Source organism: Delphinus delphis, chromosome 2, assembly GCF_949987515.2.
Source record: "Delphinus delphis chromosome 2, mDelDel1.2, whole genome shotgun sequence".
Classification (NCBI taxonomy): Eukaryota; Metazoa; Chordata; class Mammalia; order Artiodactyla; family Delphinidae; genus Delphinus; species Delphinus delphis.
In genome coordinates this window covers 54,927,507-54,943,414 of record NC_082684.1, presented here as the reverse complement: position 1 = coordinate 54,943,414, position 15,908 = coordinate 54,927,507, and the positions used below count along the sequence as shown (strand labels likewise).

At 37.7% G+C, this 15,908-nt stretch overlaps 2 protein-coding genes across 6 annotated transcripts in view; one reads left to right on the top strand and one right to left on the bottom strand.

Moving 5' to 3' along the window:
• PRPF39 (pre-mRNA processing factor 39) overlaps positions 1-1,001 on the top strand; it is a 37,566-nt gene extending 36,565 nt beyond the window's left edge. For all 5 annotated transcript variants that reach the window (XM_060004624.1, XM_060004628.1, XM_060004626.1 and 2 more), the window contains one exon: positions 33-1,001. In XM_060004624.1, the coding sequence (XP_059860607.1) occupies positions 33-89 (57 nt within the window). In that variant the 3' untranslated portion in view covers positions 90-1,001. The remainder of the gene's footprint in view (positions 1-32) is intronic.
• An 89-nt stretch (positions 1,002-1,090) lies between these two features.
• FKBP3 (FKBP prolyl isomerase 3) lies at positions 1,091-15,586 on the bottom strand. Its single transcript, XM_060004629.1, has 7 exons — positions 15,437-15,586; positions 12,907-13,008; positions 12,227-12,334; positions 5,439-5,574; positions 4,880-4,947; positions 3,222-3,319; positions 1,091-1,428 (listed from the first exon to the last, which is right to left on the bottom strand). Exons 1-7 carry the CDS (start codon positions 15,542-15,544, stop codon positions 1,374-1,376), a joined length of 675 nt encoding a protein of 224 aa, XP_059860612.1. The 5' UTR covers positions 15,545-15,586; the 3' UTR covers positions 1,091-1,373.
• Between the last annotated feature and the right edge of the window lie 322 nt (positions 15,587-15,908).

Here is a 15,908-nt window from a genome sequence, read left to right as displayed (position 1 = left end):
TGTATGCTAACATGTTTGCTTTTTCCTTTCAGTACAATTATCAGAATCCTTGGAATTATGGACAGTATTATCCTCCCCCTCCAACCTGATTGGAAAATTAAATATCAGATGGAGTGTGTGAAAAGTTTGAAATTATTTTTTTTTAATGAGGGATGTAAACATAGCATAAGCTTGTTGTATTTGATAACTTGTCTTCCCTGTTTCTGTGTAACATGATTTGTTCAGTAATAGGGGAAAATGTCACTTAGTAGCTTACCACAGATACTATTTCCTACCATTTATAAAATTTACTTTTTATTGGAGAACTATTTTTTTGATTTTTGCATTAAGTGGTCTAGAATTCTTTTGCAATGCATTTGCAATAGAGTTTTGTAGCCTTAAGGGTAGGGAAAAAAAACTGACTGCAGATCATGTCAGTGTAGTACAAGGTTCTGAAAATACATAAGGGCTGGTTATTAAGGATTTACCTCCTCCTTAAAAAAAAAAATGGCTTTTTAACCTTTGCTGACAAGATATTGTCTGTGTGGTTCAATTATCGTTGTGAATTTGGATCAAACAGCAGAAGATACTTATTAAAATACTGTCTTGGAATAGAGATTATAAATGAGGAAATGGAATGTTTGCATCCCTTTAAAAAAATGAAAATCATATCAAAACTTGTTTCAGGAGACTTTGTATTTGGAATATTCATGTTAAAACTTGTGAGCAAGCTTTCATTTTGATCAAACTGATCATCTTCGTTTTTGTAATAAAACTGAAGACTCATCCAATAATTGTTACGAATTTATTGAGGGGGGGAAATCACCTAATAATACTAACTTTATATTCACCAGTATTAGTGGTTTATTGGTTTTGAAGTATACTTTTCTTGAATTCATCTATTGTTGACAATTTATTAGACCTTTTAGCCTTTTGCTTCCTCTCAATCTCTATGCTTTTGCCTTCCTTATACACAAATATTTAAAGATTTTAAGATGATTGTCTCTGGCAAAGCTGTCCAGACAATTTTACTGTTACTCCCAGGTTTGACGAAGTCTTAGTACTGGTTAACCTAATCAGAACATGAATATATTTACACAACACAAATCAAGACATAGGATAAATTTTTATTGAGCCTTTTAGTTTACAACATGAGGTAAAAGGCAAGTCAGTTCTCTTTAAGTGATATTCTACACAGCTGTAGTAAAATATTTTAAACTTCAAGGATTTATAATGGATTACATTTCTTAGAAGTTGGGGATCAAGTAAACAAGTTCTAACTTAACTTCTTGAATTTTTCCAGTTGACTCTTCCCTTAAAATAGTAACCAGTTCTAATGAGACACCTAAGTTTCTTCAAGGCTGTGTTTTATTGTTGCTGATGCCTTTACTATTTCAGTCAATATCCACTAATTCCACTTCAAAAATAAGTTTTGCATTTGGTGGAATTCTGTTGAAGAAGTCAAGGTAAATTTGATAAAACTTGCCTCTCCCCTTATTCCCCTTAGTGTAAATTAGAATTATGGGACTTCTCCGGTGGTGCAGTGCTTAAGAATCCGCCTGCCAATGCAGGGAACATGGGTTGGAGCCCTGGTCTGGGAAGATCCCACATGCTGCGGAGCAACTACGCCTGTGCACCACAACTACTGAGCCTGTGCTCCCGCGAGCCACAACTGCTGAGCCCATGCACCACAACTACTGAAGCCCACATGTCTAGAGCCCATGACCTAGAGCCCCCACCACAACGAACAGCAGCCCCTGCTTGCGGCAACTTGAGAAACCCCATGCACAGCAACGAAGACCCAACGCAGCCCAAAATAAACAAGTTTATAAAAATAAATAAAATTAGAATTATGTGTATTGGATACTGGTAATTAACTCCAAAGGGAGGGCTTTATAGTTGACTCAGGGGCTAGTACATAGGAACCTAGAGGTTCCTAAAAGTATTTTTGTGAATGGAGGTCATAACCTGTCAATAAAGGCTGACTAGATAAATTCAGCTTGAACTAGGATCTTCCTCTCTAGTACTGCCAAGTTAGCCACTACTTGATGAAGACTGCTACTTAGTATGCCCCACACCTGCCCCAAGTGATTTCAATCTAGCTGATTGTATATGTTACATTAAATCAAAGTTCATATGAGGTACTACCTGATATTTGCTGTGAATTTTCAGATGTTGAATTCAGATAACAGTGATTTTTATCTGACTGGTCTTGAGATACTTCACGAGAGGGAACTGCAGTTGGTCACGGGATTTCGATAGGCTGAGAAGGCGGCTATTATATTCCCAAGTAACTAATTGATAAGTCTAGAAAGGACTTCCAATTTTTTTATCCCCAAACTTAAGTCTGACTGGTCCAACTAGTTCTCTGGGAATGGAACCAACAACTAAACTACCTTCCTACTTAGCTATTGGATTGTTTTGGTCGTAATAGACTGGAGTCATGGGTCTTCTTTTTTTTTTTTTTTTTTTTTTTGTGGTACGCGGGCCTCTCAGTGTTGTGGCCTCTCCCGTTGCGGAGCATAGGCTGCAGACGTGCAGGCTACGGACGCATAGGCTCAGTGGCCGTGACTCACGGGCCTAGCCGCTCCACGGCATGTGGGATCTTCCCGGAACGGGGCACAAACCTGTGTCCCCTGCATCGGCAGGAGGACTCTCAACCACTGCGCCACCAGGGAAGCCCGGCTCTTCTTCTTTTTTTTAATGTTCACAAATTGGGCCTATCAGAAAAGTACTGTCACTAGTTGTAATCACAAATGCGTACACTATGATGTTGGACCTGTGGTCTCCTTCATTTCACAACTGGTGATCCCCAACGTGTTCCATTTCTAAGCTTTGAGTACCCAATTAATTGCCTGAAATCATATGGAAGCATAAAATTACGATGAGCCATATCTGAATCCTACAGTTTGCTACAGTTGTTTGTATTGAGCATCTTAACTCCTTTAAATAAACCCTTCAAACATTAATAGCTTTTCAAAGATGGAAACTTAAACCTCAGTTTAGGTCTTGAAAATTAAGAGCTTATAGGAAGAAAAAAAGACTCCAGCTCAAGTTAGAATACTTTGTAACATTAGAAAATATTGTGTATATTGGAGGTGTTGACACAAAAGCATCTAAATATCAGGAAGACTGGTCTGGACAGGATCTCTGACCTAGAGGTTAACCTAGACAGCATTTACATACCTTCAAGTGATCTTTCTTAATGATTTTTCTTTTAATTACAAAGGAAAAAAGGATACTTAGCATCAGGCTGTCCTTTCTTTCCATAAGCCCATTCTGGTTCAATCTCCAGTCGAGCCTTTTCTCCTTTACTCATAGTCAAGAGTGCTTCATCCCACTAAAGGCAAGAACATAAAATCAAAACTAATGATACTTTACAAAAGCATGCAAAGCCAGAAGAAAGGCAAGATTACATACAAAGCATTCTGTTACAGGATTTCATGTCCTAAGGTAATGTCCTTGGGTGAGAGTCTCTAAATCTGTTCTTTATTTCCTCAATGAAAAAAGTTAAGGACACATTAAACAATTTTCTAGTGTAAATACTTGAACTTTTCAAAAATGTCATTTTGTACAAATTTGGATCTTAAAGCCAAATTACCAAAAACAATATGATGCAAGGATACAGAATATATTACTAATATCATATACTCTGCTGAAATGTAACAATTACATAAAGCTCAAATGATAGAGATCTGTCACATACTGGAAATTAAGAGTATGGTTGACTAGAACAAATTTACCAGTAAACATTTTAGTTACAGAAACAAAAATAGCTCAACCTGATATATCAACTTGGTATAATCAGATAGTAGTTAAAAGTGATTTTCAACTAAACCTTTAGTTTCAAGATGTTTTATATTCTATTTTGGGCTCTGGATATGATTGAACAATATTTTAGGTCTTACCACAGTACAAAGAATAACACATTTAGGGTCCTCATAACTGCATTTAAATAGGCATTTTGGTTATTAATATTGGACATCCTGCTGTTTCATCTCCTTTTGTACTGTACACTGCAATGGTCAGTACAGCTTAAGCCTAACTTCCTCTTTTTTCAGAGTTTCCTTCTGTTACCTCTCACATATAAGGGTGGGTAAAGGCATACTTAACATTTGAAAGATATTTTTGGTGTTTGAGCCTAAATTGTGAGAGGTGAGAGGGCCACAGGAAAGACTCCTAGAAGTTTCTATCAGTACTTTAGTGGAACAGATATTTTACCTTTCTGAATCATGTATAAGTGGTACAACAGCTATTTAACATTTTATAAGAATCAAATTTAGAAAGCCAAACATTCTGGCAATTACTTTACAAAGAAAAAAATAATAAAAGGGGCAGGCATGGAAGGAAATAATATTTGAGTCTCTATTATGTGCTTTAAGTTATACCTATTTAATCTTTTTTTTAAAAAAATTTATTTATTTTTGGTTGCATTGGGTCTTTGTTGCTGTGCGCGGGCTTTCTAGTTGCGGCGAGCAGGGGCTACTCTTTGTTGCAGTGCGGGGGCTTCTCGTGCAGCACGGGCTCTAGGCACGCGGCCTTCAGTAGTTGTGGCACACGGGCTTAGTAGTTGTGGCGCATGGGCTTAGTTGCTCCACGGCACGTGGGATCTTCCCGGACCAGGGCTCGAACCCTTGTCCCCTGCATTGGCAGGTGGGTTCTTAACCATTGTGCCACCAGGGAAGTCCCCCACTTAATCTTTTAGCAACCTTGAGGTAGGCTGTACTGTCTGAGATCCAGAGAATGTAATTTGTGCCAGATCAGTTAGCAATGATAACACTTGATTTGTGAGACTCGAAAGATTGTTTTCATTCTATTCTCAAACCTAATTCTTTATGTTACCATACCACAAGTAGCGTGTGCCAGAATATCTACTGGTTCGTGGCCAGTTTTTACTTACTCCTCTGATAACTTTGCCTATCCCAACCTTAAAACTTAAAGGCTTGGCATTTTTCTTCTTCTTCGAACCTGTAAAACAGATTTTCTTTATAGTTAATAATGAAGTTAAGTTCCAATTGAAAAACACAGTGATTTAAGTCTTTAAATTGATTTCAGAACTTACCATGCTATGCATCTGAAAAGAAATAAAAATTCAGAAAGCCAGGTATTTCATCAAGAAAATTTTGGATGTAAAAATAATTATGGTCTAAAGTAGGGAGACGGAAAGGACCTATATTTACACCATTAAAATAACACTATTCTGCCTTTTATATTAAAATACAAAAGCCGGAATTTGGGGCATTAACAAAGTTTAGACTAAGCTTCCTTATTTTTTGCTTTTCAGTGACCAAAAGGTCTTCATTTACACCCAGCCAAGTAGTGAACTGAAAACTTTTTACAAGTAAATCACAGGTGTAAAAGACTTCCGGAAAAAAAATGACAGCCAAGAAAAAGGTACTGCCAACACAAATATCTGGCATGCCCTAAAGCCAAAGAGATAAGATTACATTTAGACTTACTCGTTTGAATATTAGTATCAAAAACAGTCCCATCCTGTAGTGTTCCTGTATACCAGCAGTGAACAATATCTCCCTTTTTGGGAAAGTTGGTTTTATCTCCTTTTTTAAGAACAGATTTTGTATATTTTGGTGGACCCTAGAAACAAACAAAAACAACACACACATAGAGTTGTTAATTCATGTCCTTTTTTTAGAAGGATGACAAAGAGAATACTTATACAGCCAACTGTGACCTAAGTCCAGTCACAAGAATTTCACAGATTTGGTAACAAACTATTTTGCCTCTGGTTCACCACTGAGTTAAAAAACTCACTATCTCATTTCAAGTCTGTGATGAGAATATTAGTAACTAGCACACGTATAATTTCAAATAACTTCCAGCTTCTTTGGAAACCTATGTTCTTTTGACAAAGAGTAATTATTCATCAAACCATAAAATGAATCCAGTTATTTTCCAAGGTTAGAAATATCATTACATTTTAATTCCTATAAAATTATAAGGCATTAAATCATTGTGACATCTTTTCAAAGATTTGAGTTGTGTTAGCACCAATAATTGGCATTACTAAATATTTAAATTATATCCAATTAGAATAAATACAAGTAATATTGCATCTGTTCCTGGACTTGAATTGAAAATAAGTTCACACAATGAATGGAATTATCTATAGAAATTACCATAAGAGGCATATTTCCTAGAACAAAGCAGGATTATCAGGGTCTTTTTTTTTTTTTTTAAAGCTAAGGGTTAATCTAATCATTAGGAATCAATGAGAATCAAAAGAATCAATTTCTTAGGTAAACTTAAGAATATATAGAATTTTATACTACAGAACATTCCAAATGTTTTACAGAAACTAACTCTCCCTTATGAGGTAGGCACTATTATTATCCCTGTTTTACAGATAAGGAAACAAAAGGATAGAGTGGATAAGTAACTTGCTTAAGGTCCTAGAGCTCCAAAGTGGCTGTGTAGGATTGGAAACCAGGCAGCCTGGTTATAAAGCCCAAGCCTTAACCACTTTACTACCTCTCAAGCACATATGGAATGTCAGGTATTAATACTAGTCATTTTGTTATGTCCATTCATTTAACCATACAGCAACCTGGCAGTTCTTTCCCCATCTTTTATAGAGAAAGTAGTGAGGCCTGGATAGGGTATAAAGCCCTATGCAATTCAGAGTCTTAAGGATTAGAACTTTCAGCTAAAGCTAGGCTGCCTCCCTAAGTCAGAAGAAAGTCACATCTATAGCTTGAATACAAAGTGTATTACAAAAGTAAGCATTAACTTTCTTCCTGACCCATTACAAGCTTGTTTTAGTGAGACGTTACTTTAGAAGTTTACTGCTAGTAGTGTAAACTGGTGCCATCTCTTTGGAATGCAATTTTAAAATGTTAAAAGTATGATAATTCTCTTTATACAGATATATACTCAAGAAGTAATTTGAAACTTAGGAAAAAATCTTTATGCAGTTATTCCATACACTATTATACATAATGGCAAAATAAAACCACATATTTATGGTAATATAATAGTTTTTAGTAATGTGGAAAAATTCTTATAAGATTACAAGAAAAATCAGTAGAAAGTTCTACAGTAAAATCTCAACTTTTCAATAAATATACACAGAGAAAATATTCAAAAATATTCTGAAATGTTAAACATTCATTTCTAGGTGTTGGAATTATGTTTTCTCTATCCTTTTCTGTTATATCAGAAAAATAAATGATTTTTAAGGAATATAGTTGACTTGACAAAAACTGTTAACATATATCCCAAATTTGAAAATAATTTTAACTTAAAGCATTTAAAAGCCACAAAATGAGGATGACAATATATGTATATTATGTGAGAATATCAGAATATCAAGACTTTATTAAAGAAATTACAGATAACTATTGAGTGGATAAGGTACGATTAGCAAATAATAGCCACATTTTAAAACTTAATGTCGGGCTTCCCTGGTGGTGCAGTGGTTGAGAATCTGCCTGCCAATGCAGGGGACATGGGTTCGAGCCCTGGTCTGGGAAGGTCCCACATGCCGCAGAGCAACTAAGCCCGTGCGCCACAGCTACTGAGCCTGCGCGTCTGGAGCCTGTCCTCCATAACAGCAGAAGGCAGCGACAGTGAGTGGCCCACGCACCGCGATGAAGAGTGGCCCCTGCTCTCCGCAACTAGAGAAAGCCCTCGCACAGAAACGAAGACCCAACACAACCAAAAATAAATAATTAAATTTTTTAAAAAAACAAAAACACCAATGTCATTCCATTATTTTTCCCTTTGTTGTACCACGTTGCTTGGGCATGTTGTGTTACCTACATTAGAGGTCCTAGTATAATGCAAACACAATAAATTGGTGGCTATATCTCAGTCTTAACAGTAAAGGCGCAATCTGCCTACTTGGGGCCTCAATTTCAGTGTTTCACAAAGTTTCTTTTATGGATCACCCATTCCTTGGCATTGTTGGAAGAAAAGGGCCTAATATAATTAAGTTTGGGAAATACTGCATTCAAGTTAAATATGCCTCTCTTGCATAACTTCTCAGAGCTAATTATGCATTAGCTAATATACACTGTGAAACTTCAAGTAGGAGACACAAGGTACAGCTTTTGATGACACATGAAAACAACATGGAACTTCTGGGACCTATAAAACACACTTTGTAAAATGGTGGATCTCATTTTGGGTTTCATTGCAAGAACCTGATTGCTTCATGGTGGGAGGTCAGATCAGTCCCAAGCTATCCTGGAGTTAATGTGCTTGAACGGACCTGGCTTTTAGGTAATTTCCTGGCTTTGCAGCAATTTCTTAGTCCAGAGTGAGGAAAAGAACTACATTCCTGAGACTGGGTCTGAGCTAGAAACTTCTAGACACAGATAAAGGAACTTTTGAGAGTAATCATCATAGCTGCAATTAACTAGATCACGGCATAGCCTCTAAAAATGAGAGTACAGTTGACCCTTGAACACTTTGGGTGTTAGGGGTGCCAACCCTTCCTGCAGTCCAAAATTCATGTATAATTTATAGTTGGCCCTCCCTTTACATGATTCCTCCGCATCCATGGTTCTGCGTCCGCAGATTCAACCAACTAAGGATTGAGGGTCATGGAGTACTGCAGTATTTACTACTGGAAAAAATCTGCATATTATAAAGGACCCATGCAGTTCAAACCCATGTTGTTCAACGGTCAACTGTATATTACATAATTATTCTCAATTCAAGAAATATTTGAGCATGTTCTATATGTCAGGAACTAGAGATACGCAGCTGAGCTGGCAGACGTGGTTCTGGCCCTCACTGTAACAGAGAATATAGGTGTGTGTTAGGAGACCTAAAGAGGAAGCACAGGGTGCCAACATGAGAAGGACACAGTGACGTACTCCAGTATAGGCTATAGGCTGGGAGAGGGTTCTCTGAAGTAATGTTTACACTGTATCTTGAAGGACAAAAGAAGGTCACTCAGTAGAGGAAGGTTTACAACAGAGAATAGCATTTTCATAGCAGGGAAGAGCATGAAAATAGTAGTCTGCAAGGTAAGAATGAAAAGAGAATGGTATGAGATGAGGCTGGAAAGACATAACACATGTTAAGAATCTGGGTTTTTATCTTTAGGTCACTGAGCAACCAATTACCAGTTTTAAACAAAGAAGTTACAAAATCAGATTTGTGTTCTAAACAGATCAGTTTGATCTAGTTGAGGAATGGATAGGGAATCAAAAGTGGAAGTGGGGAGACTTGATAGGAAGAGGTTAGTATAGTAGTCTAGGTCTATGCTGCGGTGCCAACATTGAGGATGACAGAAGATGAGCAGTTTTGTGATATATATATGCAGAATCAACAGACTTTGGTGATTATATGTAAAGAAGTTATGAAGGATGAATCTCAAGTTTTTGGCTTGAGTACTTTTACAGTCACTTCTGACGTCTGAGTGTGAGTTCCTGACCTAACTTATACTTTCTCTCCTGTCCAATATTCATTCATACTTGAAAACTTTCCTCAACACTATTTAATACATAATAGGTAATTAATATATTGACTATGACTGATTTATTTAAAGTCTAGTAACAGCTATTAGACAAGGTTCTCTGCATTAAGATGAATAAGGTAGAGGTAAATAATATAGATAACCATGTGCTACAGAAATTTTTGGCAGTTATGTAAAGTCTGGGATGGTAAAAATTTCAAAGGAAGCGATGAGCCGATGACCTGGGTCTTGAAGGGGACAGAGAACTGACAAATAGGGAAGCTGAGAGGAGAGACACACTAAGCAAGAAATAAAAGTATGGACAGTTTAGTAGACAATGGGCAGACATCTGTGACCGAAGAAGAATATTTCTATAGAAGTAGTAAATACGGAGCTGGGCAGGGGCCAGATATTGGAAGGTTTTGAATGCCAAAAATGCAATCCAATAGAAAAACAATGAGTCACAAATGTAATTTTAAGTTGTCTAGTTGCTGCATTAATATCATTTCAACATGTAATCAATATGAAAATGTTGAGATATTTTACATTAAAAAAATCATATTAAAACTTTGAAACTGCATATTTTATACTTAAGGCACATTTTAATTCGGAGTGGCCACAAAGTGCTCAGCAGCCACGTATGGCTAGTGACTACTGTACTGGACAGTGCAGCTCTAGACAGTATAGAGTTATTGAAGATTTTTGAGTAGGGTGCAGTTTGCAAAATATTTTAGAAAACTTACTAGAACAGCCATTTTGGGGCTGAATGATGATGAAAGAGAATGAAGGCAGATTAGTGACTTTTCCCACACTCCAGGTCTGAGGCCTTGGAATGCTTGAGAATCAAAAAGGAATGGATGAAGATGTGAAAAAGAAGATGTTTGAGAGCCTTAGATCTGAGGGAGACATGAAAAGGAAAAAGAAAACCAAAGATCAGAGAACTTTTAAACTGGGAAGAAGAGAATGGTTACAACTATGTATGTTAATATTTTGGTAAAATAGAACACAAGAGTATATAATGAGAAAGGAATAAGAGAAGGTTGAGAACTTCTGGAAAAATGTCAAGTAGTTTATGTGGATGGGGAATTGAGTGAGGGATAGTATGAAAGCTGCTGAGTAGCAGTGAAACTAGAAACCATGCCTGTCTGATATTAAGCTTTAATTTATACAAAGCCCAGTAAAAAGTTTGATGATTATTTTTCTTCACAGTACTTGCTCTGCAGTCCTGAAGCATGAACAGGGAAAGCAGACAGCAGGGACCAGCAAAGTACTGGTCAAGAAGTTACGGAATCTAGGCAGGAAGACAATGAGTACATAAAAAAGAGGGCTCACACTGACCAGTTAAATGAAATGAAAAGACGTTTTAAAGAAAACGATATAGTTTAGGACTCTCACGAAATCTCTCTAAACTGCCTCCAGCCCTTACAGCTTTTACTTTTATTTGTAATGCTCTTTTTCTTAATCTCTTGATATATTATCTGCTACCTCATACGTCCCTTACTCTAGTTTTCTGGAATACTCTTTCTGGAAGATGAACTATGTTGCCAACTGCTTTTGTAAACCTTCTAATAATTATACCTCTATTTACCTTAGTAGCTGCTCAATATTCGCCCACTATATAAAACATTTATCAAATTATTATTATTGTCACTGATACTAACACTGCTAGGAATGAGTGAGCTTAGTTGTTAGCAAGATATTATCAAAAGTGGCAAGATAATAATCAATTTAGCTCTACTGAGGCTTTTCAAAGAGCTGTCCTTAGCTCTACTAAGTCTGTCCATTTACAGAAATAGTTTTGTTTTGTTTTTTTAATGGAGACACTGGTGGAAAAATGTTTTATTTTTTTGAATTTTATTTCAGTTGTTTTTTTATACAGCAGGTTCTTATTAGTTTTCCATTTTATACATATTAGTGTATGTATGTCAATCCCAATCTCCCAATTTCAGAAATAGTTTTATCTAGCTCTTCAAACCTTGGTACCAAAATACAAAACCTGGGCTGGGAAAGATGAGACAGATGAACCCACACCCTGCAGCCAGGCCCGAATTAACTATTTATATTGCCTAGGACACCATGTACATCAGAAAAAGCTAAAAATAATCAAAAGGAAGTTTCTTTCACTCAGTCCAACTTGGCTATAGAATAGGCCCTTAAAATAGCTTTGAAAGCTCAGAAGTTCTGGCCAGACATAGAGGCAATATAAAATACAAAGCTAGGGCTTCTCTGGTGGCACAGTGGTTAAGAATCCGCCTGCCAAGGCAGGGGACATGGGTTTGAGCCCTGGTCTGGGAAGATCCCGCATCCCGTGGAGCAACTAAGCCTGTACACCACAACTACTGAGCCTGCGCTCCAGAGCCTACGAGCCACAACTACTGAGCCCATGTGCCTAGAGCCCGTGCTCCGCGACAAGAGAAGCCACCGCAATGAGAAGCCCGCGCACCGCAAGGCAGAGTAGCCCCCACTCACGGCAACTAGAGAAAGCCCACGCGCAGCAACGAAGACCCAACGCAGCCAATAATAAATAAATTAACTGATTAAAACAAACAAACAAAAAAACAATGTACTGATTTGGCCCTATGAGTGAGAACATGTTTTTTTTAAAAAAAAAAAAACGAGGTATTTCACAGGAAAGGCTTACTAACTGTAAAGCACTGGTTCTTTTTTCCTTATTGAGTACACCCAAGGGAGATAACCCACTCCATATTAGTGTTTGGCTCACTGAAAGTGGCCACCCCTTATTATGAGAAGTCAGTGCTGTAAAGCAAATACTTTTTCTCAAATTCACATGCGAAATCAAGTAAGAATACATTCTATACATACCTCATCCAGAGTCTCTTCAGACTTGGTTTCTTTGGGTTTATCTTCATTAAGCTTCACATTTTTCACCTGCTCAGACACTTTGCTTATACTTTCAGTACCCTTGAAACGCTGTAAGGAAAATGGTCTAATGTTTATCATATTCATGTCTGGCTAAGAACAAAGGAAGAATCTTATATTAAGCATTTTAATCAACAAATTATGAATCTCAAACTATCTCACAAAATAAATTCTGTAATGAGACCCGTAACCTTTAGAAAGACCAATTCAGACTCAGAGATATGAATAGTATTCAATCAATTCCTTAATAAAGATTCTCTTTTTTTTTGTGGAAGGTGGTCATTTCATAGTTAACATATATTGGAGAATTTCTTAAAATTTGCTTTTCTAAAGGCTCAGCCTAGGTCTAACCAAGAGTTTAAATACATTAATGAAATGCAACTTACTTTAGATTTGTAACTTTTCAGTGTCCTTAAAAATCTGTTCCCTTTCAAAATATCAAAACATCCTGCCATATTACAGATTAGCCATGCTAAATGTGATAGTCCATTTATGATTATAGTTAAGAAAAAGTACAGGTGGAAAAATGTCAACATATTCTGCAAATAAATGCATTTAAAGCTTCTTTTTGGGAATAAAATATCTAAAATGATATTTTGGTAATAAAATGTAACAATACTCACCTTACTTTCAAAAAGATGGTTATAGGCTGTAACCAAATGGTCCTTGTTAGCTGTCTTGGCCACATTTTTAATGTTTCCTAATAACTTATGTTCTGCAAGAAACTATAAAGAAAAAAAGCTGGTTAGTCAAAATAATTTCCCTCATGTAAGAAAGGGTCTAAAATTAGAAAATGAACTTTTGAGTTAGAAATTATATTTTCAATCATACTATTGATAAAAGAAATGAAACATTACATTTTATACTCTACTTCATAACAAAAATAAGATTTAAGGAATATTAAAAAAAACCATATTGGGTAATTATAAGAAATACTCAAAGATTAGAACTGTAATATTGCATAGTGGTTACACTGGTGTGTACTAACCCTTTTCCCATCATGGAACTCACGGAAGAGCACACTTACACAGCAAGCACATTTTGGTAACTGGGCAAAGCTGCTCCTGGCAGGATGTTACTTGGCCCGTGCCCTGGGAGCCTCTAGCCATGTTGGGTATTAATATCTTGACGTATCTGTAACCCATTCTTGGCACACCCAGAAACACTGTTACACAATGCTGGATATATAGTGTTCAAACGTATAGACTGTGGTGTCAGACCATCTGGGTTAAAATCCTAGCTGTCTGATTTTAGACAAGGGACTAAGCTTTCCTAAAGACTCAGTTTCTGCATCACAGTGAAAGATTAATAACAGCATCTTATGTCAGAGGCTTCTTATAAGGGTAAATGTAATAAACCATTTCCAGTCATACAGTAAGAACTCAATACATATTACCTATTTGATTAATAATGTATTTAATAACTCTAACAGTAGAATTCCATTTCTCTCAAATATAAGACTAAACTGTCAGATGAATACTGAAATACTACTACTGAAATATCAAATCATCAAAATCATGTACCTTCATCTCAAAATCATGTACATGTTTTCCTTACTTTATTCTTCTTCCTTTTCTACTTCGTGGTCCTTGCTTGATTCCTCATTTTGTTACCTTCCCAAAGTTGTCCTCTGGCATCTTTTAATCTTTCTAACCTTCTAATCTTACAATAAAGCAGTTTTTCTGAAACAATCACTATTGCATTTTTCTCTCTCACGCTGAGAGAGAAATGTTCTAAATGATAAAGGCTCATGGGAAAGGCTATTTTGATTAAACAGAAGCAGCTACTTTAGCATTGTTGTGATTTCTTTAGCAAGTTTTCAGAAAGATATCCAAAATATAAACATCTCCATGATATCTTATGATCAATAAAATAGTGACTGTCAAATATAGGTTTACATATGTGAATGAACACTGGAAAATATGCATGTAAAAGATTGGTATATTAGTATTAGTATCTTAGTATTTTGACAAGCCAAGTCTCTTGAAATTGTCCAACGTGGGCCAGTTTTACATTAGATTCCACCTTGGGATGATTTGTTTTATAAGAATTTGATGAATATAGTACAGTTTTGAGGCATTACACGTTAATAAATGATATATCTACTCTATTGTTTCAGTGAAATGTGGATTGGCTTAAGAGAAAATAATTCCACTAAAATAGTAAAATGGTATAAAATGGTGTCTCTGAGGCATGGTCTTTCATTTTCACACTTGTATCCCCAAACACTGAGTACGGTTCTTGCTGTAGATGTTGTATAAGTATTTGCTGATGTCAGAATTATTATTCAGGAGGGAGATTATTGGAAATTAAGTTAAAAACCGTAGATAAACCACATTTAGACCCCTGCTATTTCTGATAAGTGGGAGATGCTGCGGGCACACAAACTGTACAGTTGTTCTGCAATTTAAGGAGAATTATATGAATGAATTATATTAATTTCCGAAGGAAAAGAAGCCGTCTGACAAAAATAACTTGTGACTACGGAGAGTGGTTAAGATGGAGACTGTGCTGAAAAATGCAGGGCGTAAAAGTAGGAAGAATGCCAAATAGATTTCTTGGTTTGTTTATAACAATGGGAGACCACTGTACCCGAAATACTCATGTAACTCCCCTAAATATACAGGTGAAAAGGTCATTTAAAGGATCGATATTTTAAAAGTTAAACAGCAAGACTGTAAAAAAATCACAATTATTAGTGTTCAGTGCTTGGTAATTGATGAGAAAAGCAAATCGCACCATCGTTCCCACCGAAATCTTCACATCCCTTCTCATTTCCCTAACAGCCCACACTCCCCGCCAGGGATCTATCTCACGCAAGCCTCCAGTTCTCGGGCCCCCGTCTCAACCCCCAAAATCTACTGGGTTCCTTTTTTTCACAGCCTCCACCTCACTCAAGCATCTCAGTGAGGTTCTAAATCTGCTACTGCTGCGTGCCGCAAGAGGTAAAGTTGCTCCACCCGCCCAAGTAGGGCCGGCCCGAGGGGCGGGAGCGTGGCTCGGGAGCGCACGCGGGACCTCTCCGGCCTTCCAGGCCACCGGCCGCTGGAGACGAGGGCGGGGGCACCGAGGAATACGGAATGTATGGGCATCTACGGGGGGGTGAAGTGTCCCTCAGCCGCACCAGCCCGGCCGCCCCGCCGCCTCCGGTACCGAATCTGAACCGTGATCCTGCAGAAACTTGATAATGTCCTTCTTAGGGAGCTGCTCGCTGCGCAGCTGCTCCACGGTCCAGGCCCGCTGTGGAACGGCCGCCGCCATCTTCCCCCGCTGCCTCCGCTTTACTGAGCCAGCCCGCCTGGGTTCGGCATCGCCCCGCCCCAGAGGCGTGGCGCGGACCCTGCTCGGAGCTCAAGCGGGCGGGGTCACGGCGCTACCCCGCAGGATTGGGGCCAGTGTTTGAGTGACGTTAAGGCTGTACTCCGCGGGCCTCTTTGTTGAGTCCCGGGTAAAACCGGCCGATGTGGCCCCGGCAGCGGACTACGCAGAAAGCCGCAAGCTGTCAGCTGGTCATAATTGGAACCCTTGTGAGGCGACGACCTCCGATAGTAGTGATTGTTTACCAGCCATTACCCACACTTGTTTATTACCGACAAGCTGCTATGCATTTAAAGTCTTTAATATG